Source organism: Nerophis ophidion, linkage group LG04, assembly GCF_033978795.1.
Source record: "Nerophis ophidion isolate RoL-2023_Sa linkage group LG04, RoL_Noph_v1.0, whole genome shotgun sequence".
Classification (NCBI taxonomy): domain Eukaryota; kingdom Metazoa; phylum Chordata; class Actinopteri; order Syngnathiformes; family Syngnathidae; genus Nerophis; species Nerophis ophidion.
Window position 1 is genome coordinate 14,570,033 of NC_084614.1, and position 18,813 is coordinate 14,588,845.

Below are 18,813 nucleotides of genomic sequence, written 5' to 3' on the forward strand. Positions count from 1 at the left end.
TGTGTGGGAAAAATCACAAGACTACTTCATCTCTACAGAACTGTTTCATGAGGGGTATATTGCGCTCTACCACGGTATCGAGCACTATTCTCTGGATAATCAAATTAGGACATATATATATATATATATATATATATATATATATATATATATATATATATATATATATATATATATATATATATATATATATATATATATATATATAATATAGTTTTCAGCGCTTTTTGGTTGTTAGAGGTAGAAAGTGTTTTAACATACAGTTATAACTGCGGGCATTTCTTCAACGGAAGTGACGGCATTTCCGCCCTGGCCAATCAGCGCACGCGGCACGTATTTCGAATATGAGCGCCCGGAAAAGAGTCGAACGTTGCGAGAATTTAGTATTTTAATGACTAATTGAGGTAAATACTCGATTTAACGCCAAATGTTGTGTATGTCTACAGATTCCGGTAGGTTATATCCACATGGCCACATAGCTTCAGCTTTTTATGGTGAAGTTGTCACCGTGTTAGTCCCGTTTGACGCCCAGCTAACGCGATAGCAAGTTTGTTTGGCCAGCTAGCGTGTTTTAAAAGTCTCTTTTTCGCGCCGAATCCTTTTTAAAAAATCCTCAGTTATGGTGAAAGAACGGACCATGAAGAAGTCTCAGCGGCAAGGTTTGGGGGACCTGAAGGAGAAAATGACGGAAAAGAGGAACAAAAGTCTCGCCCGGGCAGCTGCGCTCAGCAGAGGAAGGTTCGGGCTGCTAAAGAAAAGCAGCGGTAAGTACAGAAAGACTCCAAATGTCTGTCTTTTCTTCATTTAATTCTATTTGAAACAACGGAAAAGGATGAACAAAACAACATCGGTTCATTTGAATTTCATTTTGAAATGCAAAAGAGGAAATTCCTGAAGGAATAGCGTGTCAATGGGGGCGGTACGGCTCGGTTGGTAGAGTGGCCGTGCCAGCAACTTGAGGGATCCAGGTTCGATCCCCGCTTCCGCCATCTTAGTCAATGCTGTTTTGATTGATTGATTGATACTAGGGATGCACCGAAATGAATATTTGTGGCCGAAGCCGAATAAAATTTAAACGCTTGGCCGAAGGCCGAATACCGAATGATGAATGCAGTTTTTCACATTTTTTTTTATATTGCATAAATAGCCTTGAAAAATATTCAGACATGTTTTTCAAATAAAGTAATTTTTTATTGAATATTGAAATTTTTGTAATATTCCAGTAGCCTTTGCTTTTCAAAAAAAGCACAACGTTTTTCATTTATATTAGGCCTTCAAACAAAACATGCATTCCAAAAAAAATAAAGTGCATTAAAGTGGATAAACCCACAACAAATGAATTATTATCCTTTTGGCAAAATTCTGCTTAGCCACAGTAGATATGCTAATAATGTAAACTAAAGGCTCAAGTAAATCTCAATTAAGTGTGTGCTTGTAACCTCTTACACTTATACAGGTAGCCTACACAACAGGCTAATAATGTAAACAGAGGCCCCAGTAAATCTCAATAAGTGTGTGCTTGTAACCTCATACACTTATACAGGTACACAACATATCCCAACGTCACCGCGTCACTGCACGTTGGTTGATTGCGTCACTGCGTCAGAAAATTGCGTCACACGCCACTATTCGGCCTTGTTTTTAACTCATTCCACCGAAGGCCGAATGTGGCTTTTTTTGCCATATTCGGCCGAATATATTCGGTTACCGATTAATCGGTGCATCCCTAATTGATACTTTTATTAGTAGATTGTACAGTACATATTCCGTACAATTGACCACTAAATGGTAACACCCGAATAAGTTTTTCAACTTGTTGAAGTCGGGGTCCACGTTAATCAATTCATGGTACAAATATATACTATCAGCATAATACAGTCAAGTTAATCATCATAGTATGTAAATTGAATTATTTACATTATTTACAATGCGGGGGGTGGGATAATGCATTTTGGTTGATATCAGTACTTCAGTCATCAACAATTGCATCAACAGAGAAATGTGGACATTGAAACAGTGTTGGTCTTACTTAGTAGGATATGTACAACCAGCAGAGAACATAGTGAGTTCAGATAGCATAAGAACAATTATATACATTAGAAGTACATTTGAGTTGTTTATAATCCGGGGAGATGGGATGTGAATGGAGGAGGGTATTAGTAAAGTGTTGAAGTTGCCTGGAGGTGTTGTTTTAGAGCGGTTTTGAAGGAGGATAGAGATGCACTTACTTTTATACCTGTTGGGATTGCATTCCACATTGATGTGGCATAGAAAGAGAATGAGTTAAGACCTTTGTTAGATCGGAATCTGGGTTTAATGTGGTTTGTGGAGCTCCCCCTGGTGTTGTGGTTATGGCGGTCATTTACGTTAAGGAAGTAGTTTGACATTTACTTCGGTATCAAGGAGGTGTAGCGGATTTTATAGACTAGGCTCAGTGCAAGTTGTTTTACACTGTCCTCCACTCTGAGCCAGCCTACTTTGGAGAAGTGGGTTGGATTGAGGTGTGATCTGGGGTGGAGGTCTAAAAGTAACCGGACTAGCTTGTTCTGGGATGTTTGGAGTCTAGATTTGAGGGTTTTGGAGGTGCTGGGGTACCAGGAGGTGCAAGCGTAATCGAAAAAGGGTTGAATGAGAGTTCCCGCTGGGATCCTCAAGGATCTTTTGTTGACCAGAGAGGAGTTGTGTCCTTGGGCAAGACACTTTACCCACCTGCTCCCAGTGCCACCCAAACTGGTTTAAATGTAAAAATTAGATGTTGGGTTTCACTATGTAAAGCGCTTTGTGTCACTAGAGAAAATATAATTCACTAATTCACAATGCTGGGCTTCACGGTGGAAGAGGGGTTAGTGCGTCTGCGACTTGTCCAGGGTGTACACCGCCTTCCGCCCGATTATAAATGATATAGGCACCCGCGACCCCAAAGGGAATATCCATCCATCCATCCATCCATCCATCCATCTTGTACCGCTTATTCCATTTGGGGTCGCTGGCGCCTATCTCAGCTACAATCGGGCGGAAGGCGGTGTATACCCTGGACAAGTCGCCAACACAGATAGACAGACAACACTCACATTCACACTCTAGGGCCAATTTAGTGTTGCCAATCAACCTATCCCCAGGTGCATGTCTTTGGAGGTGGGAGGAAGCCGGAGTACCCGGAGGGAACCCACGCAGTCACGGGGAGAACATGCAAACTCTACACGGAAAGATCCCGAGCCCGGGATTGAACCCTGACCACTCAGGACCTTCGTACTGTGAGGCAGACACACTAATCCCTCTCCCACCGTAAAGCCAAAGGGAATAAGCGGTAGAAAATTAATGGATGGATGCTCCAATGCTGAAGTGAAATGCTGACATAATGTAAGAATACTTTGAACGTTGAAGAGCTTGAATTTCCAGGAAAACCGGAAATTGGTTTGGAACTTGGGAAAGTGTAAGTTGGAATGTCCAGGGTGAGTGGAATGTAGGCTGAAATCCCAAAATGAGGACGCATACCCGCCTTCTGCCCGAATGCAGTTAAAAAAGGGTCCAGCGACCTCGAAAGGTACAAGCGGTAGAAAATGGAGGGATGGATGGATGGATGGAATTATGCGTGCCAAGGCCGGGACTAGGTGTAAATCTGCCAATGATACTTGAATCTGCTTTATGAATGCGAAAGGGAATAAGCGGTAGAAAATGGAAAATGGATATTTATTTAAATAAAGCATTTTTTCCTTTGTTGACAGCAGTGTTGGCGCTAGGAAATTTCAAAAAGGGGTCCCGTGGACCCCATCAAGTCGCAAAAATGGGGGCCCACAGTAAAGGCCTACTGAAACCCACTACTACCGACCACGCAGTCTGATAGTTTATATATCAATGATGAAATATTAACATTGCAACACGTGCCAATACGGCGTTTTTAGTTTACTAAATTGCAATTTTAAATTTCGCGCGGAAGTATGCTAAAAAGTCGCGGTATGATGACGCGTGCGCGTGAGGTCACGCATTGTAGAGGACATTTTGTTCCAGCACCGTTCCCAGCTATAAGTCGTCTGTTTATATCGCATAATTCCACAGTATTATGGACTTCTGTGTTGCTGAATCTTTTGCAATTTGTTCAATGAACAATAGAGACGTCAAAGAAGAAAGATGTAGTTGGGAAGCGGTGTATTGCGGCCGCCTTTAACAACACAAACACAGCCGGTGTTTCATTGTTCACGTTCCCGAAAGATGACGGTGAAGCTTTCCTATGGAACAGAGCGGTCAAGCAAACATGGTTGGATTGGACCACACACACAAAGTACAGTGTATTATGCAGCGATCATTTCGAAAGATCGTGTTTCGAAGAGGGTCCCTTGCGAAGGGCAGAGATTGGCATCGCCACCAACCGTCGACTGGTGCTGAAGAAAGGTGCGGGGCCGACCTTCAGGTTGTACAGGTACGACCATATAATCTCACTAAAACACTAGTAACACAATAAGCAGATAAGGGATTTTCCAGAATTATCCTAGTAAATTTGTCTAATAACATCTGAATCGCTCCCACCGTATAGTCTTTTTTTTCTTCTTTTTTTCCCCACTTCTTCACTCTCACTTTCCTCATCCACAAATTTTTCATCCTCTCTCAAATTAATGGTGAAATCGTCGCTTTCTCGGCCCGAATCGCTCTCGCTGCTGGCGGCCATGATTATAAACAATGTTCAGATGTGAGGAGCTCCGCAACCCGTGACGTCACACGCACATCGTCTGCTACTTCCGGTACAGGCAAGGCTTTTTTATTAGCGACCAAAAGTTGCAAACTTTATCGTCGATGTTCTCTACTAAATCCTTTCAGCAAAAATATGGCAATATGGCGAAATGATCATGTATGACACATAGAATGGACCTGCTATCCCCGTTTAAATAAGAAAATCTCATTTCAGTAGGCTTTTAATTTTCGGGGTCCCACTTTTTCGTGAGCGCTTTGAAAACAAATGATAAACGTATGCATTGTCCTGTTAGTATACTGTGTTTTGGAAAAGGGTTGTCATAAACGTTACTTCATTCATTAAAAGAAATAATATAAAAAGAAGACACATTTGTATGCATATGTAAATGTATTCTGTTATAAACAGTCATTCACTTTCTTCTTTCCTTCATGGATTTAAACTTTACCACTGCAGGTAGTTTTTTCTATGTTTTAATGTAATGCGTTGTAGTTGTATTTATTTCAGGATAAAAGTGTAAAACGTGTTTTGCCTGGGTTATGAAATGATGATAATGGTGTGCCAGGGCATACATACATTATATATTTAACGCGATTCCTCATTTCAAAATGTTTCTTTTTTTTTTTTTTTATGTTTTTTTGTTTGTTTGTTTTCCGCCCATTTCATGTTTTCAACAAAACTGTTTTTTTTTTATGGCAAACACACAAAATATGCAAAATATTCCACCAAAAATATTTTTCAAAGCGGAATATTTGATGTGACGTAATAAGGGTTGAGGTGGGAGGGTTCCGCGGGAGGGGTGTGTATATTGCAGCATCCCAGAGAGAGTTAGGGCTGCAAGGGGATTCGTGGATTCCTTGTGTTTTTTTTGTTACGGTGCGGATGTTCCTCCGAAATGTGTTTGTCATTCTTGTTTGGTGTGGATTCACAGTGTGGCGCATATTTGTAACAGTGCTAAAGTTGTTTATAAGGCCACCCTCAGTGTGATCTGTACGGCTGTTGAAGAAGTATGCCGTGCTTGACAATCAATCCTCTGTCTGTTTCTCTCGCTCTCTTCGTCTTTGCCCCTCCCTCCTCCCTCACAACTGTCGCGCGCACCCACCTTCACAATTTGTTTTGTTTTTAACCCCTTCTTAACCCTGGACGTAAATTGAAAATACACGCAACTCTGACTCAAAACGCCCGGACATTTGAGGCCTTTAAGAAACCCCTCCCGGACAATCCCGCAAAAGAGGAGATGTCTGGGAAAAGTCAGTCTATGGAATGTGTTGATGTTGGAATGGTTTGAATAGGTTGAAAAATGTGGTAATTGTGCAACTTGGAAACATGTCCAATTCATTTCAATGGGAACTTACCTGGGAATTTGAGAGAAAGCAAGATTTTTGGCAAATGAATAGGAGCACGGATGTTCTGAAAGAGCTGAACTGGTCGGTGTTGGAATTGTTCAAATAGTAAATGGTATAAAGGAATTTGGGAAAAATCAGGAATTTTTTTGGAACTTGGAAAAAAGGATAGTTTGAATTTCCAGAATGTTGGAATGGGTTGAAGAATGGGGGAATTGTGTAAGTTTGAAATGGGGAAAATGCAGAAAAAAGGGGGGATAACTATAGGAAATCTGGGATTTTTTTTTTTAGAATTGTTAAAGTAGAGCACACACTTCCAGAACAGGCTGAATATTTCGAAGTTGGAACAGTTTGAATCGGATTACAAATGTGGAAGTTGTGCAACTGTGAGGAACGTCACATTTCAATGGGAATTTCAGGAAAAAATGGTGAATTTCAGGGAAAGTGGGAATTTTTTTGAAAATGGTAAAAAAAACAAAACTTGAATGATCTGAGAGTGTCTGACATCAGTATGTGTTTTCTTCATTTAATTCTATTTTAAAGAATGGAAATGGCAAAACAAAACGACATTGGTTCATTTTAATTTCATTTTGAAATGCTAAAGAGGCAATTCCTGAAGGAATTGCGTGTGAATGCTCCAATCGAGAAGTTGAAGTGAAATGCTGACAGAATGTAAGAATGGTTTACATTTTCAGGAAACCCGGAATTTGATTTGGAACTTGGGAAAGTGTTAGTTGGAATGTCCAGGATGAGAGGAATGTGTTGATGTTGGAATGGTCTGAATAGGTTGAACAATGTGGGAATTGTGCAACTTGGAAAAAATGCCCCATTCATTTCAATGGGAACTTCCTGGAAAACGATTAGGAGCATGACTGTCTTGAAATAGCTGAATTGGTCGGTGTTCGAATTGTTCAAATCGGGCAAGACATGATGAAGTAATAAATGGTATTAGGGAATATGGGAAAAATCTGGAATTTTTTTAGAACTTGGGAAAATGGAAGTTTGAATTTCCAGAATATTGGAATGGATTGAAGAATGTGGGAATTGTGGAAGTTTATAAAATGGCCAATTCGTTTTGAATGGGGAAAATGCAAAAAAAGGAAATTATGAGAAATCCGGGAAACATTTTTTATAGAATTGTTGTAGAGCACACAACTCCTGAACAGGCTGATTTTCTTCAAAGTGGGAACAGTTTGAAACATATTTAAAATGTGGAAGTTGTGGAACTGTGAAGAATGTCCCATTTCAATGGGAATTTCAGGAAAAAAGGGTGAATTTCGGGAAAAGCGGGATTTTTTTTGGAAAATGGTAAAAAAAAAAAAAAAAACTTGAATGGTCTGACAGTGTCTGACATCAGTGTGTGTTTTCATCATTTAATTCTATTTTAAGGAACGGAAATTGCAAAACAAAACAACATTGGTTCATTTGAATTTCATTTCGAAATGCAAAAGAGGCAATTCCCGAATGCTCCAATGCTGAAGTTGAATCAATTGTAAGGGAACAATAAAAAGGTTATTGAAGAGATGTCAGAACCATTAATGTATATTAGTACAATACCCTATCATTAGTGTATATTAGTACAATACCCTATCATTAATGTATATTAGTACAATACCCTATCATTAATGTATATTAGTACAATACCCTATCATTAATGTATATTAGTACAATACCCTATCATTTCAAACAGGCAAATTCACAAACAAAATGAAAATAGCTAAAGTGGGACTAAGACTAGAGACAAACACTAAATTACAAATTATTCCATTCATTTTCCAGATAGTTTTTTATCTCACTATATGAAATATCAATCAATCAATCAATGTTTATTTATATAGCCCTAAATCACAAATGTCTCAAAGGACTGTACAAACCATTACGACTACGACATCCTCGGAAGAACCCACAAAAGGGCAAGGAAAACTCACACCCAGTGGGCAGGGAGAATTCACATCCAGTGGGACGCCAGTGACAATGCTGACTATGAGAAACTTTGGAGAGGACCTCAGAAGTGGGGAACCCCCCCCCTCTAGGGGACCGAAAGCAATGGATGTCGAGCGGGTCTAACATGATACTGTGAAAGTTCAATCCATAGTGGCTCCAACACAGCCGCGAGAGTTCAGTTCAAAGCGGATCCAAGACAGCGGCGAGAGTCCCGTCCACAGGAAACCATCTCAAGCGGAGGCGTATCAGCAGCGTAGAGATGTCCCCAACCGATACACAGGCGAGCGGTCCATCCTGGGTCTCGACTCTGGACAGCCAGTACTTCATCCATGGTCATTGGACCGGACCCCCTCCACAAGGGAGGGGGGGACATAGGAGAAAAAAGAAAAGAAGCGGCAGATCAACTGGTCTAAAAAGAAGGTGTATTTAAAGGCTAGAGTATACAGATGAGTTTTAAGGTGAGACTTAAATGCCTAAATATAACTTACTTTACTAATTATTATTTATTTATGTTTTAATGTTATTATTTATGGAGTACATTGTGAATAAATTGAGAACAGGAAGTGAACAAAAGTGTTAGCAACTGCTATGTACTGCTACTCCTTTTTAGACATGTTGAAAAGTGAAACTGGATATTGAGATCCATCATGTTGTATGCATGCATGTTCCAAATAAACTCTAAATCAATTATGGGCAAAATATTAATTAAGATGATTTTTTATCAATATTCAATCAATTAATCAATGTTTATTTATATAGCTCCAAATCACAAATGTCTCAAAGGACTGCACAAATCATTACGACTACAACATCCTCGGAAGAACCCACAAAAGGGCAAGGAAAACTCACATCCAGTGGGATTAATCATCATTTTTTATTATGTTTGGCAAAGCAGTGTTGGGAAGTGTATATTTGAAATATCTATTAAAAATGCTCTAGATAAAGTAAAATAATTTCTGTGCAGGGGTCCAAGGACATTTTAACCAGGCACGCTTTTACTTTGAAAATAAATACTTCCGGTGTCAGAATATGTAAAAACATCTGTTTTGGTCTGTTTTTCCGTTTCTGTTTATTTGGGATTTAAATGTTTGTTGTATTAAATAAAACATGAAACACAAACTGCTTTTTTAGATGTTTTGTTATTGCTCCATGATACCCTAAAAATCTTTATAAATTTTCTATTTTGCATTTTAAAATGAAATTCAAATAAACTACCGTATTTTTCAGACAATATATAAGCCACCCCCACAACATTTTAGAATGTTCCCCTTTTTAGCCGCACCGGACTATAATCCGCAGATATGTACGTTTTGAAATTATTTATTTACACAGAGTTTTTTTATTTTTATAAATGTTATTTTTTTTACATAACTTAAATGTTTGCAAACAGTGCCTGTAACACGGCAGTAAAATGGCTGATCAAACAAAACATAAGTCACTCGCTGCGGAAGCTAGCTCTCCAATCAGCTAAAAACTCCATGGTGATGTTTTGGTGAATTTGCTGAGGAATTTGTGAAACTGAAACGATACAAAAAGAATGGTAAGTTAATGATACTAACACAGACAAGTTAGCATATTAACTTGTGCTAACAACGCTATCTTGATTACATTACGATAGCATTTACAAATACGCATGAAAGCACTCATCCAGACATTACACTTGGGATGGTTTAGTGATATTGTAAAACTTACAAATGTTGCTAAGATGTATGAATGAAGAATCGCTATGGACTGCTGGAAGACCCATCCATCCATTTTCTACCGCTTATTCCCTTTGGGGGCGCTGGTGCCTATCTCAGCTACAATCGGGCGGAAGGCGGTGTACACCCTGGACAAGTCGCCACCTCATTGCAGACTGCTAGAAGACTTCCGGTTCAAAGCTTTGGAGCTAACCCCCCAGCTGCACTTGCAGTGAGCAAACTCGTCCAAAAGATGGCGTAATAGCACAAACACACCTTTCCAGTGTATTAGCCTGCGTTAAATGAAAACTATTTGCATAATGGCCACCAGCAAAAAAAATTCTACATTTGCCGCACCGTTTAAAAAGCCACAGGAATCAAAGCGTAGGAAAAAAGTAACGGCTTCCCGTCCAGTAATTGTTTTTGTATTTTCAATTTCCATTCATAAAAGGAAAATTCAATGATTAGAAGATACACTGATCGTGTCTGATCTGTTGTGTTTTTTAATGGCAGGAATGAGGGCGACACACGCTGGAATCCTGAAGGGGGTGCAGGAGAACAACAAGGAGCTGGCCCTGGCTCTGCAGGCGGAGAAGGAGAAGGTGAGGCAGGCTAATGCTGTCCTCCTGCACATGCAGAAGGAGCAGCAAGCGCTCTTCCTGCACCTGCTGCTGCTCAAGAAGAAACTCCAACAGCAGGAAGCGTCTTCTCTGCAGGTAGTTTCCATTTTGACCTCCTAGGAAGCAGCACAAGATAATACTTGAAAATAATGCATGTTTGTTGTGGTGTAGATACAAGCAGCAAGCGTCCCGGTGGAAACCTGCACGGACTCATTAAGGTACTTTTATTTTGAAACTTTAGAGTTACCTTCCATTCTAATGGAAAATATCAAACAGAAAAATTAAGTGGTGTCATCGCATCATTTGCTATGATATGATTTTCCTGATAAAGGCTGAAAAATATATACATGTATTTAAAAATAAATCTGTGAATATCATAAGTACTTGTATATATTTTTATATAATTTTTCCATATTTTCAATTGTTGCTGCTTTTTGTACAAAGTACTTTGTCCAGACTTTTAATGACTTTTCTATTAAAAAGGCTAGCAGCAAATCTAGCTTCTTTTTCTAGTGTTCTTATAAAATGTAGACTACCGTATTTTCCGCACTGTAAGGCGCACCGGATTATAAGGCGCACCTTCAATGAATGGTCTATTTTAAAACTTTGTTCATATATAAGGCGCACCGCATTATAAGGCGCATAGAATAGATGCTACAGTAGAGGCTGGGGTTACGTTTTTATTGTTTTCCTCGATTCAATAAACACGTAAAAAGCAGTCTGATACTGTTACCAAACGTTAGTGCAATCACAATATAGTAACAATATAGTAACACTCGAAATAGTGCAAAGCAATAATATATCAATAATTCAACGTTGCTCAAACGATAATGTCACACAACACACATAATAAACATGTAAAGCTCCCTTTATTAAGTTATTCCTCATCCACGAATCCCTCAAATTCTTCTTCTTCAGTGTTCGAATCAAACAGTTGGGCGAATACGGCATCCAACATGCCCGGCTCCGTCTCGTCGAAGTCGTCATTAAAGGAGTCAGTGTCGCTGCTATTAATGTTAAATTCTCTCACTGCTGCTCTATTCCCGTGTTCTACTGTGTGACTGATCGCCTTGGGTTTAAACTCCGCACAGAAACGGCACGCCTCCCGCAGTCATATATCCCAGCATGCACCGCACACTTCTTCTTCTACGGGGGAAAATAAGGTTGGCGGCTGCTTACCATAGTTGCGAGACCTCTTGTGGCATGTTTAATTCGGACACTGAAAAAGAAGAATTCGAAGGATTTGTGGATGAGGAATAACTTAATAAGGTGGGCTTTACATGTTTATTTTGTGTGTTGTGTGAGATTAACGTTTGAGCAACGTTGAGTTATTGATATATTGTTATTGCTTTGCACTATTTCGAGACGTAGTTAATGGAGTCAGTGTCGCTGCTGTTGTCTAGCAGATCAGTGACAATTCCTGCTTTCCTGAAATCATGTCTCTCAATAGAAGCCATTTTGGGGTTTTTACATAAACACACAAATGGAAATGAAAACGGCACACCTGGCGCAATCATGTATCCCAGCATGCACCGCGCGCTTATTCTCCTACGGGGGAAAATGAAATCGGCGGCTGCTTACCGTAGTTGTGAGACATGTTGTGGCTCAATATTGGTCCATATAAAAGGTGCATCGGACTGTCAGCTTTTGAGAAAGTTTTAGGTGCTCCTTATAGTGCGGAAAATACAGTACTGACTAGAGAGGCGAGCATGACGTCACACTTGCTTGGTGCTGCTGCTCCAGTTGGACATTCTCTCCTTAAAAGCCGCCACTGTCCTCTTAATATTTGCACATTTTGTAGCTGTGTGTCCACGATATATTAAAGGTAGGCCCACATTGCACAATTAGACAATGTGTCTTGTTTACAGGCGCTTTCGGCAGCTGTTTTTGGTGATCAAAGTCTTTTTTTCATCAGCTGGATTCCCCTTGCATCACATAGTGCACAAATAATAGGCTATATACATAACTATATATCTACTGTAACGACCTGCTGGTGTTAATGTTTTATGTCCGTGTGGTTTTTGGTTTGGTGTTAATTTTTCCCATGATCCCAAACGCACCGTCCGGGCCTGAAAAGGGATTGGCAGAAAATGAGGAAGTGCTGTTATGTAACAAAAAAGTATTTGCATGGCAGGTAAAACCTGTTGGATTTGTGCCATTTATCATAATATTGGCAATAAAAGTTAAAACTAGCGTCGCACTTTGTGTGACTTGCACAAAGTAATTTGTTTTCACGTAAAATACCCTCATTTTTAAGATATTGCCATGGCAGTGCGCCACATTCAGTCACATTACATTAGGGGATTACATTTGAACTGACGTGTACATAGAAACATGTTATATTTATATTAGTAATCTATCCATTCATTTGTTGATGAATGAAGTATCCATACGAGTAGAAATGCTATGGTCGGCTAGAAGACTGAACTGGCTCTCTACTCCCGGTAACTTGAAAGTACTAAATGGAACGCCACTGCAGCACCTGCAGTGAAGGAACTCGTTCAAAAGATGGCTCCCTAGCACAACAATAACACACCTTCTTAGTGTATTTGCTTGTTTGTTTTTTGAAAACTTTTTATCATGACCGTCAGCGAAGATAAATTCCTAAATTATCGGCACGGTCTTATAACCCGCAGGGTACAAAGTGTAGGAAAAAAACAGCGGCTCATTGTCCTGCTGATATCGGTATGAGCCTATACTCAAGGCTCCAATATCAGTAATGTATTAGAAGTGGGAAAAGTTGTAACCCCCGACTAAAAAGTGATTATTTTACAAACCTGCGCTTGAAATCAATCCAATATCGGGCAAAACCAGGACCAGTATTGCCGATGTGATGCAGTCTACTCAAAACATTTTTCTGTGATCCCTCAATTTTGTGATTTTTGCCTTTAATTCTTTGCTGGTGATCATTTACAATCTACAGTAAAGTAGAGGAATTGGATCTTGACTGTGTTTTCTGTCCATCTACAGGAGAGAGCGCATCAGTGAGACCAAGACAACTTTGTGTGACATCTCCACAGATTGTGCAGGTATGAGACTGACCTGAGATAAAAAATACAAAACCAGTGAAGTTGGGACAAAGTGTAAATGGTAAATAAAAAGAGAAAACAATGATTTGCAAAACCTTTTCAACTTATATTCAATTGAATATACTAGTGCTGCAACAACTAATCGATTATAAAAATAGTTGGAGATTAATTTAGTCATCGATTCGTTGGATCTGTGCTATGCCAAGTCTCATGAAGTGGCAGTAAGCCAGCCAATGATGTGTCATGTGCAGCCCACGTGACCACGCCGTCTCCTTTGCCTGGAAACAATTCGAAAAATGGCGGAGAAAAACCATACGGAAAGTTCAGCGAGGAAACATCTCGAGGTTATTGCTTCAATGGAGAAAAGTGTTCGACCGAAGTCGTCAAAAGTGTGGTCACACTTTACTTTAAAGACTTCGAAGAAGACCGTTTCCTGCAAAATGTGCAGCATGGACCCTCGCATGGCACAGAAGTAAATCGCCTCGGGAGCACCTGAAGAGGAAGCATATTGGAGCCATGGGTGAAGGGAACTCACGGTACCTAACTTTTTAAGTCCATAGTCCAGGTTCTTTGAGCCGTTGTGTCCAGCTTTGTGTGTTTTTAATCTTTTGTTAACAGCGCACAACTGTTGTGTATTAACTTTCAGAGTGTTAGGAACTTTTTTGAGAGTGCGACAACTTATTTTTCTGTGTTGTGAGTTCATGAGTTCAGCATTCTTGTGAGTAACGTTATGCCTTTGTTGGAAATAAACGTAACGGACAGAAATATCTCAGGTTAGTTTCATAATGAATCACTCTAGCCGGGCCCAATTAAGCTTTATAAATCTATTGAGATTTGATTGACGCTTTAGTATGAAGGTGCTGGAATATTTCAACAGAGACGAAGCAATACCTGTGACACGTGTCGGCCAGCGAAACCGGCGGTGTTTCTGGGTGTTGTTGATAAATGGCTTTGGCTTTGCATAGTAGAGTTTTAACTTGCAGTGACAGATGTAGCGACCAACAATAGTTACTAACAGTGGTTTTCTGAAGTGTTCCTGAACCCGTATGGTAATATCCTTCTCACAAATATCTCGCTTTTTGATGCAGTACCACCTGAGGGATCCAAGGTCTGTAATATCATCGCTTACGTGCAGTGATTTCTCCAGATTCTCTGAACCTTTTGATGATATTACGAACAGTAGATGGTGAAATCCCTAAATTCCTTCCAATATAGCTGGTTGAGAAGTGTTGTTCTTAAACAATTTGCTGACGCATTTGTCTACAAAGTGGTGTGTGACTGTTTGTGAATGACTGAGCATTTCATGGAAGCTGCTTTTATACCCAATCATGGCACCCACCTGTTCCCAATTAGCCTGTTCACCTGTGGGATGTTCCAAATAAGTTTTTGATGAGCATTCCTCAACTTTCTCAGTCTTTTTTGCCACTTGTGCCAGCTTTTTTGAAACATGTTACAGGCATCAAATTCCAAATGAGCTAACATTTGCAAAAAATTACAAAGTTTTCCAGTGTGAACATTAAATATCTTGTATTTGCAGTTTACTCAATTGAATATAAGTTGAAAATGATTTGCAAATCATTGTATTCTGTTTTATTTACCATTTACACAACGTGACAACTTTACTGCTTTTGGGTTTTGTATTATAATTACAGCTCTATAATGTCTTATTTTGAAAACTATTGGAGGAAACTCATTAATCAACGACCTATGTTTAGTATGTTGATGTGACTTTGCAGTGTTTGATGCCGTACTGAAATAATGATCTCCACAGAGCATCCTGACACACAGCGTCTTGTTCTTCTGCCTTCCACGGTGTCTGTGAGGCGGCGACCTGCAGGAGAAAAGAGCAGGAGGCGGTCTGAGCGCGTGCAAGAGTGGCGCTCCTTTGGTGACTTGGAGTCGGTGGCTCCTCCCCCTAGTGGTGACACAGCGAAGCCTCAGGACGTCATCCATGCTCCACCTTCTGAACCTGACCACACAGAAAGACTGCAGCCAATCAGAAGCGACCCGCCGCCGGCCAACAGGAAGCGACGCCGCTCCAAAGCAGAACCCTCCGCACTGAAAACCGCGGAGCGAGGCCGCAAGACGGAGCGTGCCCCTTTGAAGAAGCCCTGGGAGAACCCCAAACCCAGGACACGCTCCAAGAGTCGGGACCGCTCGGCCACGCGGTCCAGAGCACCGCCACCGCCGCCACCACCAACTAACATGAACTCCTCGCTGGGCTTCAACGACACATTTGACTTTGACTGTGAGGAGGCGGTCCATGTCACGCCCTTTAAGCCCAAGCCCGACCAGGCTCCGCCTCTAAAGGAAGCGGAAGCACGCACAGTGACGCCCGCCAAGAGTGACGACGGCTCACCGATGTCGCCGTCCTCTGACTCCGAGGACAGTCTGTATGTCCCCAAGACCACCAGGAGGAGGCGCACGTCTCCCCAGACCACAAAGACCATCGCTACCCGGAGAGGACGTCTCTCCAGGAAGGACAGCAGCCCCAACACACCTGGTGAGTTTTTACTAGCAAGTGTTTGCCTATGACCAGTGTTGGCCTAAAGACAAGTGTTGGCCTAAAGACAAGTGTTGACCTAAAGACAAGTGTTGACCTAAAGACAAGTGTTGACCTAAAGACAAGTGTTGACCTAAAGACAAGTGTTGACCTAAAGACAAGTGTTGGCCTATGACCAGTGTTGGCCTAGAGACAAGTGTTGGCCTATGACCAGTGTTGGTCTATGACCAGCCCTAACACACCTGGTGAGTTTTTACCAGCAAGTGTTGGCCTATGACCTGTGTTGGCCTATGACCTGTGTTGGCCTATGACCTGTGTTCGCCTATGACCAGTGTTGGCCTATGACCAGTGTTGGACTAAATACAAGTGTTGGCCTAAAGACAAGTGTTGGCCTAAAGACAAGTGTTGGCCTAAAGACAAGTGTTGGCCTAAAGACAAGTGTTGGCCTAAAGACAAGTGTTGGCCTAAAGACAAGTGTTGGCCTAAAGACAAGTGTTGGCCTAAAGACAAGTGTTGGCCTAAAGACAAGTGTTGGCCTAAAGACAAGTGTTGGCCTAAAGACAAGTGTTGGCCTAGAGACAAGTGTTGGCCTAGAGACAAGTGTTGGCCTAGAGACAAGTGTTGGCCTAGAGACAAGTGTTGGCCTAGAGACAAGTGTTGGCCTATGACCAGTGTTGGCCTAAATACAAGTGTTGGCCTAAAGACAAGTGTTGGCCTAAAGACAAGTGTTGGCCTAAAGACAAGTGTTGGCCTAAAGACAAGTGTTGGCCTAAAGACAAGTGTTGGCCTAAAGACAAGTGTTGGCCTAAAGACAAGTGTTGGCCTAAAGACAAGTGTTGGCCTAAAGACAAGTGTTGGCCTAAAGACAAGTGTTGGCCTAAAGACAAGTGTTGGCCTAAAGACAAGTGTTGGCCTAAAGACAAGTGTTGGCCTAGAGACAAGTGTTGGCCTAGAGACAAGTGTTGGCCTAGAGACAAGTGTTGGCCTAGAGACAAGTGTTGGCCTAGAGACAAGTGTTGGCCTAGAGACAAGTGTTGGCCTAGAGACAAGTGTTGGCCTATGACCAGTGTTGGTCTATGACCAGCCCTAACACACCTGGTGAGTTTTTACCAGCAAGTGTTGGCCTATGACCTGTGTTGGCCTATGACCAGTGTTGGCCTAAAGACAAGTGTTGGCCTAAAGACAAGTGTTGGCCTAAAGACAAGTGTTGGCCTAAAGACAAGTGTTGGCCTAAAGACAAGTGTTGGCCTAAAGACAAGTGTTGGCCTAAAGACAAGTGTTGGCCTAAAGACAAGTGTTGGCCTAAAGACAAGTGTTGGCCTAAAGACAAGTGTTGGCCTAAAGACAAGTGTTGGCCTATGGCCAGTGTTGGCCTAAAGACAAGTGTTGGCCTAAAGACAAGTGTTGGCCTAAAGACAAGTGTTGGCCTAAAGACAAGTGTTGGCCTAAAGACAAGTGTTGGCCTAAAGACAAGTGTTGGCCTAAAGACAAGTGTTGGCCTAAAGACAAGTGTTGGCCTAAAGACAAGTGTTGGCCTAAAGACAAGTGTTGAATTATGACCAGTGTTAGCCTATGACCAGTGTTGGCCTAAAGACAAGTGTTGGCCTAAAGACAAGTGTTGGCCTAAAGACAAGTGTTGGCCTAAAGACAAGTGTTGGCCTAAAGACAAGTGTTGGCCTAAAGACAAGTGTTGGCCTAAAGACAAGTGTTGGCCTAAAGACAAGTGTTGGCCTAAAGACAAGTGTTGGCCTAAAGACAAGTGTTGGCCTAAAGACAAGTGTTGGCCTAAAGACAAGTGTTGAATTATGACCAGTGTTAGCCTATGACCAGTGTTGGCCTAAAGACAAGTGTTGGCCTAAAGACAAGTGTTGGCCTAAAGACAAGTGTTGGTCTATGACCAGCCCTAACACACCTGGTGAGTTTTTACCAGCAAGTGTTGGCCTATGACCTGTGTTGGCCTATGACCAGTGTTGGCCTAAAGACAAGTGTTGGCCTAAAGACAAGTGTTGGCCTAAAGACAAGTGTTGGCCTAAAGACAAGTGTTGGCCTAAAGACAAGTGTTGGCCTAAAGACAAGTGTTGGCCTAAAGACAAGTGTTGGCCTAAAGACAAGTGTTGGCCTAAAGACAAGTGTTGAATTATGACCAGTGTTAGCCTAAAGACAAGTGTTGGCCTAAAGACAAGTGTTGGCCTAAAGACAAGTGTTGGCCTAAAGACAAGTGTTGGCCTAAAGACAAGTGTTGGCCTAAAGACAAGTGTTGGCCTAAAGTCAAGTGTTGGCCTAAAGTCAAGTGTTGGCCTAAAGACAAGTGTTGGCCTAAAGACAAGTGTTGGCCTAAAGACAAGTGTTGGCCTAAAGACAAGTGTTGGCCTAAAGACAAGTGTTGACCTAAAGACAAGTGTTGACCTAAAGACAAGTGTTGACCTAAAGACAAGTGTTGACCTAAAGACAAGTGTTGACCTAAAGACAAGTGTTGGCCTATGACCAGTGTTGGCCTAGAGACAAGTGTTGGCCTATGACCAGTGTTGGTCTATGACCAGCCCTAACACACCTGGTGAGTTTTTACCAGCAAGTGTTGGCCTATGACCTGTGTTGGCCTATGACCTGTGTTGGCCTATGACCTGTGTTCGCCTATGACCAGTGTTGGCCTATGACCAGTGTTGGACTAAATACAAGTGTTGGCCTAGAGACAAGTGTTGGCCTAGAGACAAGTGTTGGCCTAGAGACAAGTGTTGGCCTATGACCAGTGTTGGCCTATGACCAGTGTTGGACTAAATACAAGTGTTGGCCTAAAGACAAGTGTTGGCCTAAAGACAAGTGTTGGCCTAAAGACAAGTGTTGGCCTAAAGACAAGTGTTGGCCTAAAGACAAGTGTTGGCCTAAAGACAAGTGTTGGCCTAAAGACAAGTGTTGGCCTAAAGACAAGTGTTGGCCTAAAGACAAGTGTTGGCCTAAAGACAAGTGTTGGCCTAAAGACAAGTGTTGGCCTAAAGACAAGTGTTGGCCTAAAG

The 18,813-nt window shown here is 41.4% G+C and overlaps 1 protein-coding gene across 4 annotated transcripts in view; it reads left to right on the top strand.

Moving 5' to 3' along the window:
* Window positions 1–305: 305 nt before the first annotated feature.
* Window positions 306–18,813, top strand: part of sgo1 (shugoshin 1) — a 44,453-nt gene continuing 25,945 nt past the window's right edge. For all 4 annotated transcript variants that reach the window (XR_009806406.1, XM_061897177.1, XM_061897174.1 and 1 more), the window contains exons 1-5: window positions 306–764; window positions 10,164–10,366; window positions 10,442–10,488; window positions 13,241–13,299; window positions 15,071–15,802. Coding sequence is in view for 3 of the 4 variants with exons in the window: in XM_061897177.1 (XP_061753161.1) it covers window positions 620–764; window positions 10,164–10,366; window positions 10,442–10,488; window positions 13,241–13,299; window positions 15,071–15,802 (1,186 nt within the window). In the remaining variant the exon portion in view is untranslated. The remainder of the gene's footprint in view (window positions 765–10,163; window positions 10,367–10,441; window positions 10,489–13,240; window positions 13,300–15,070; window positions 15,803–18,813) is intronic.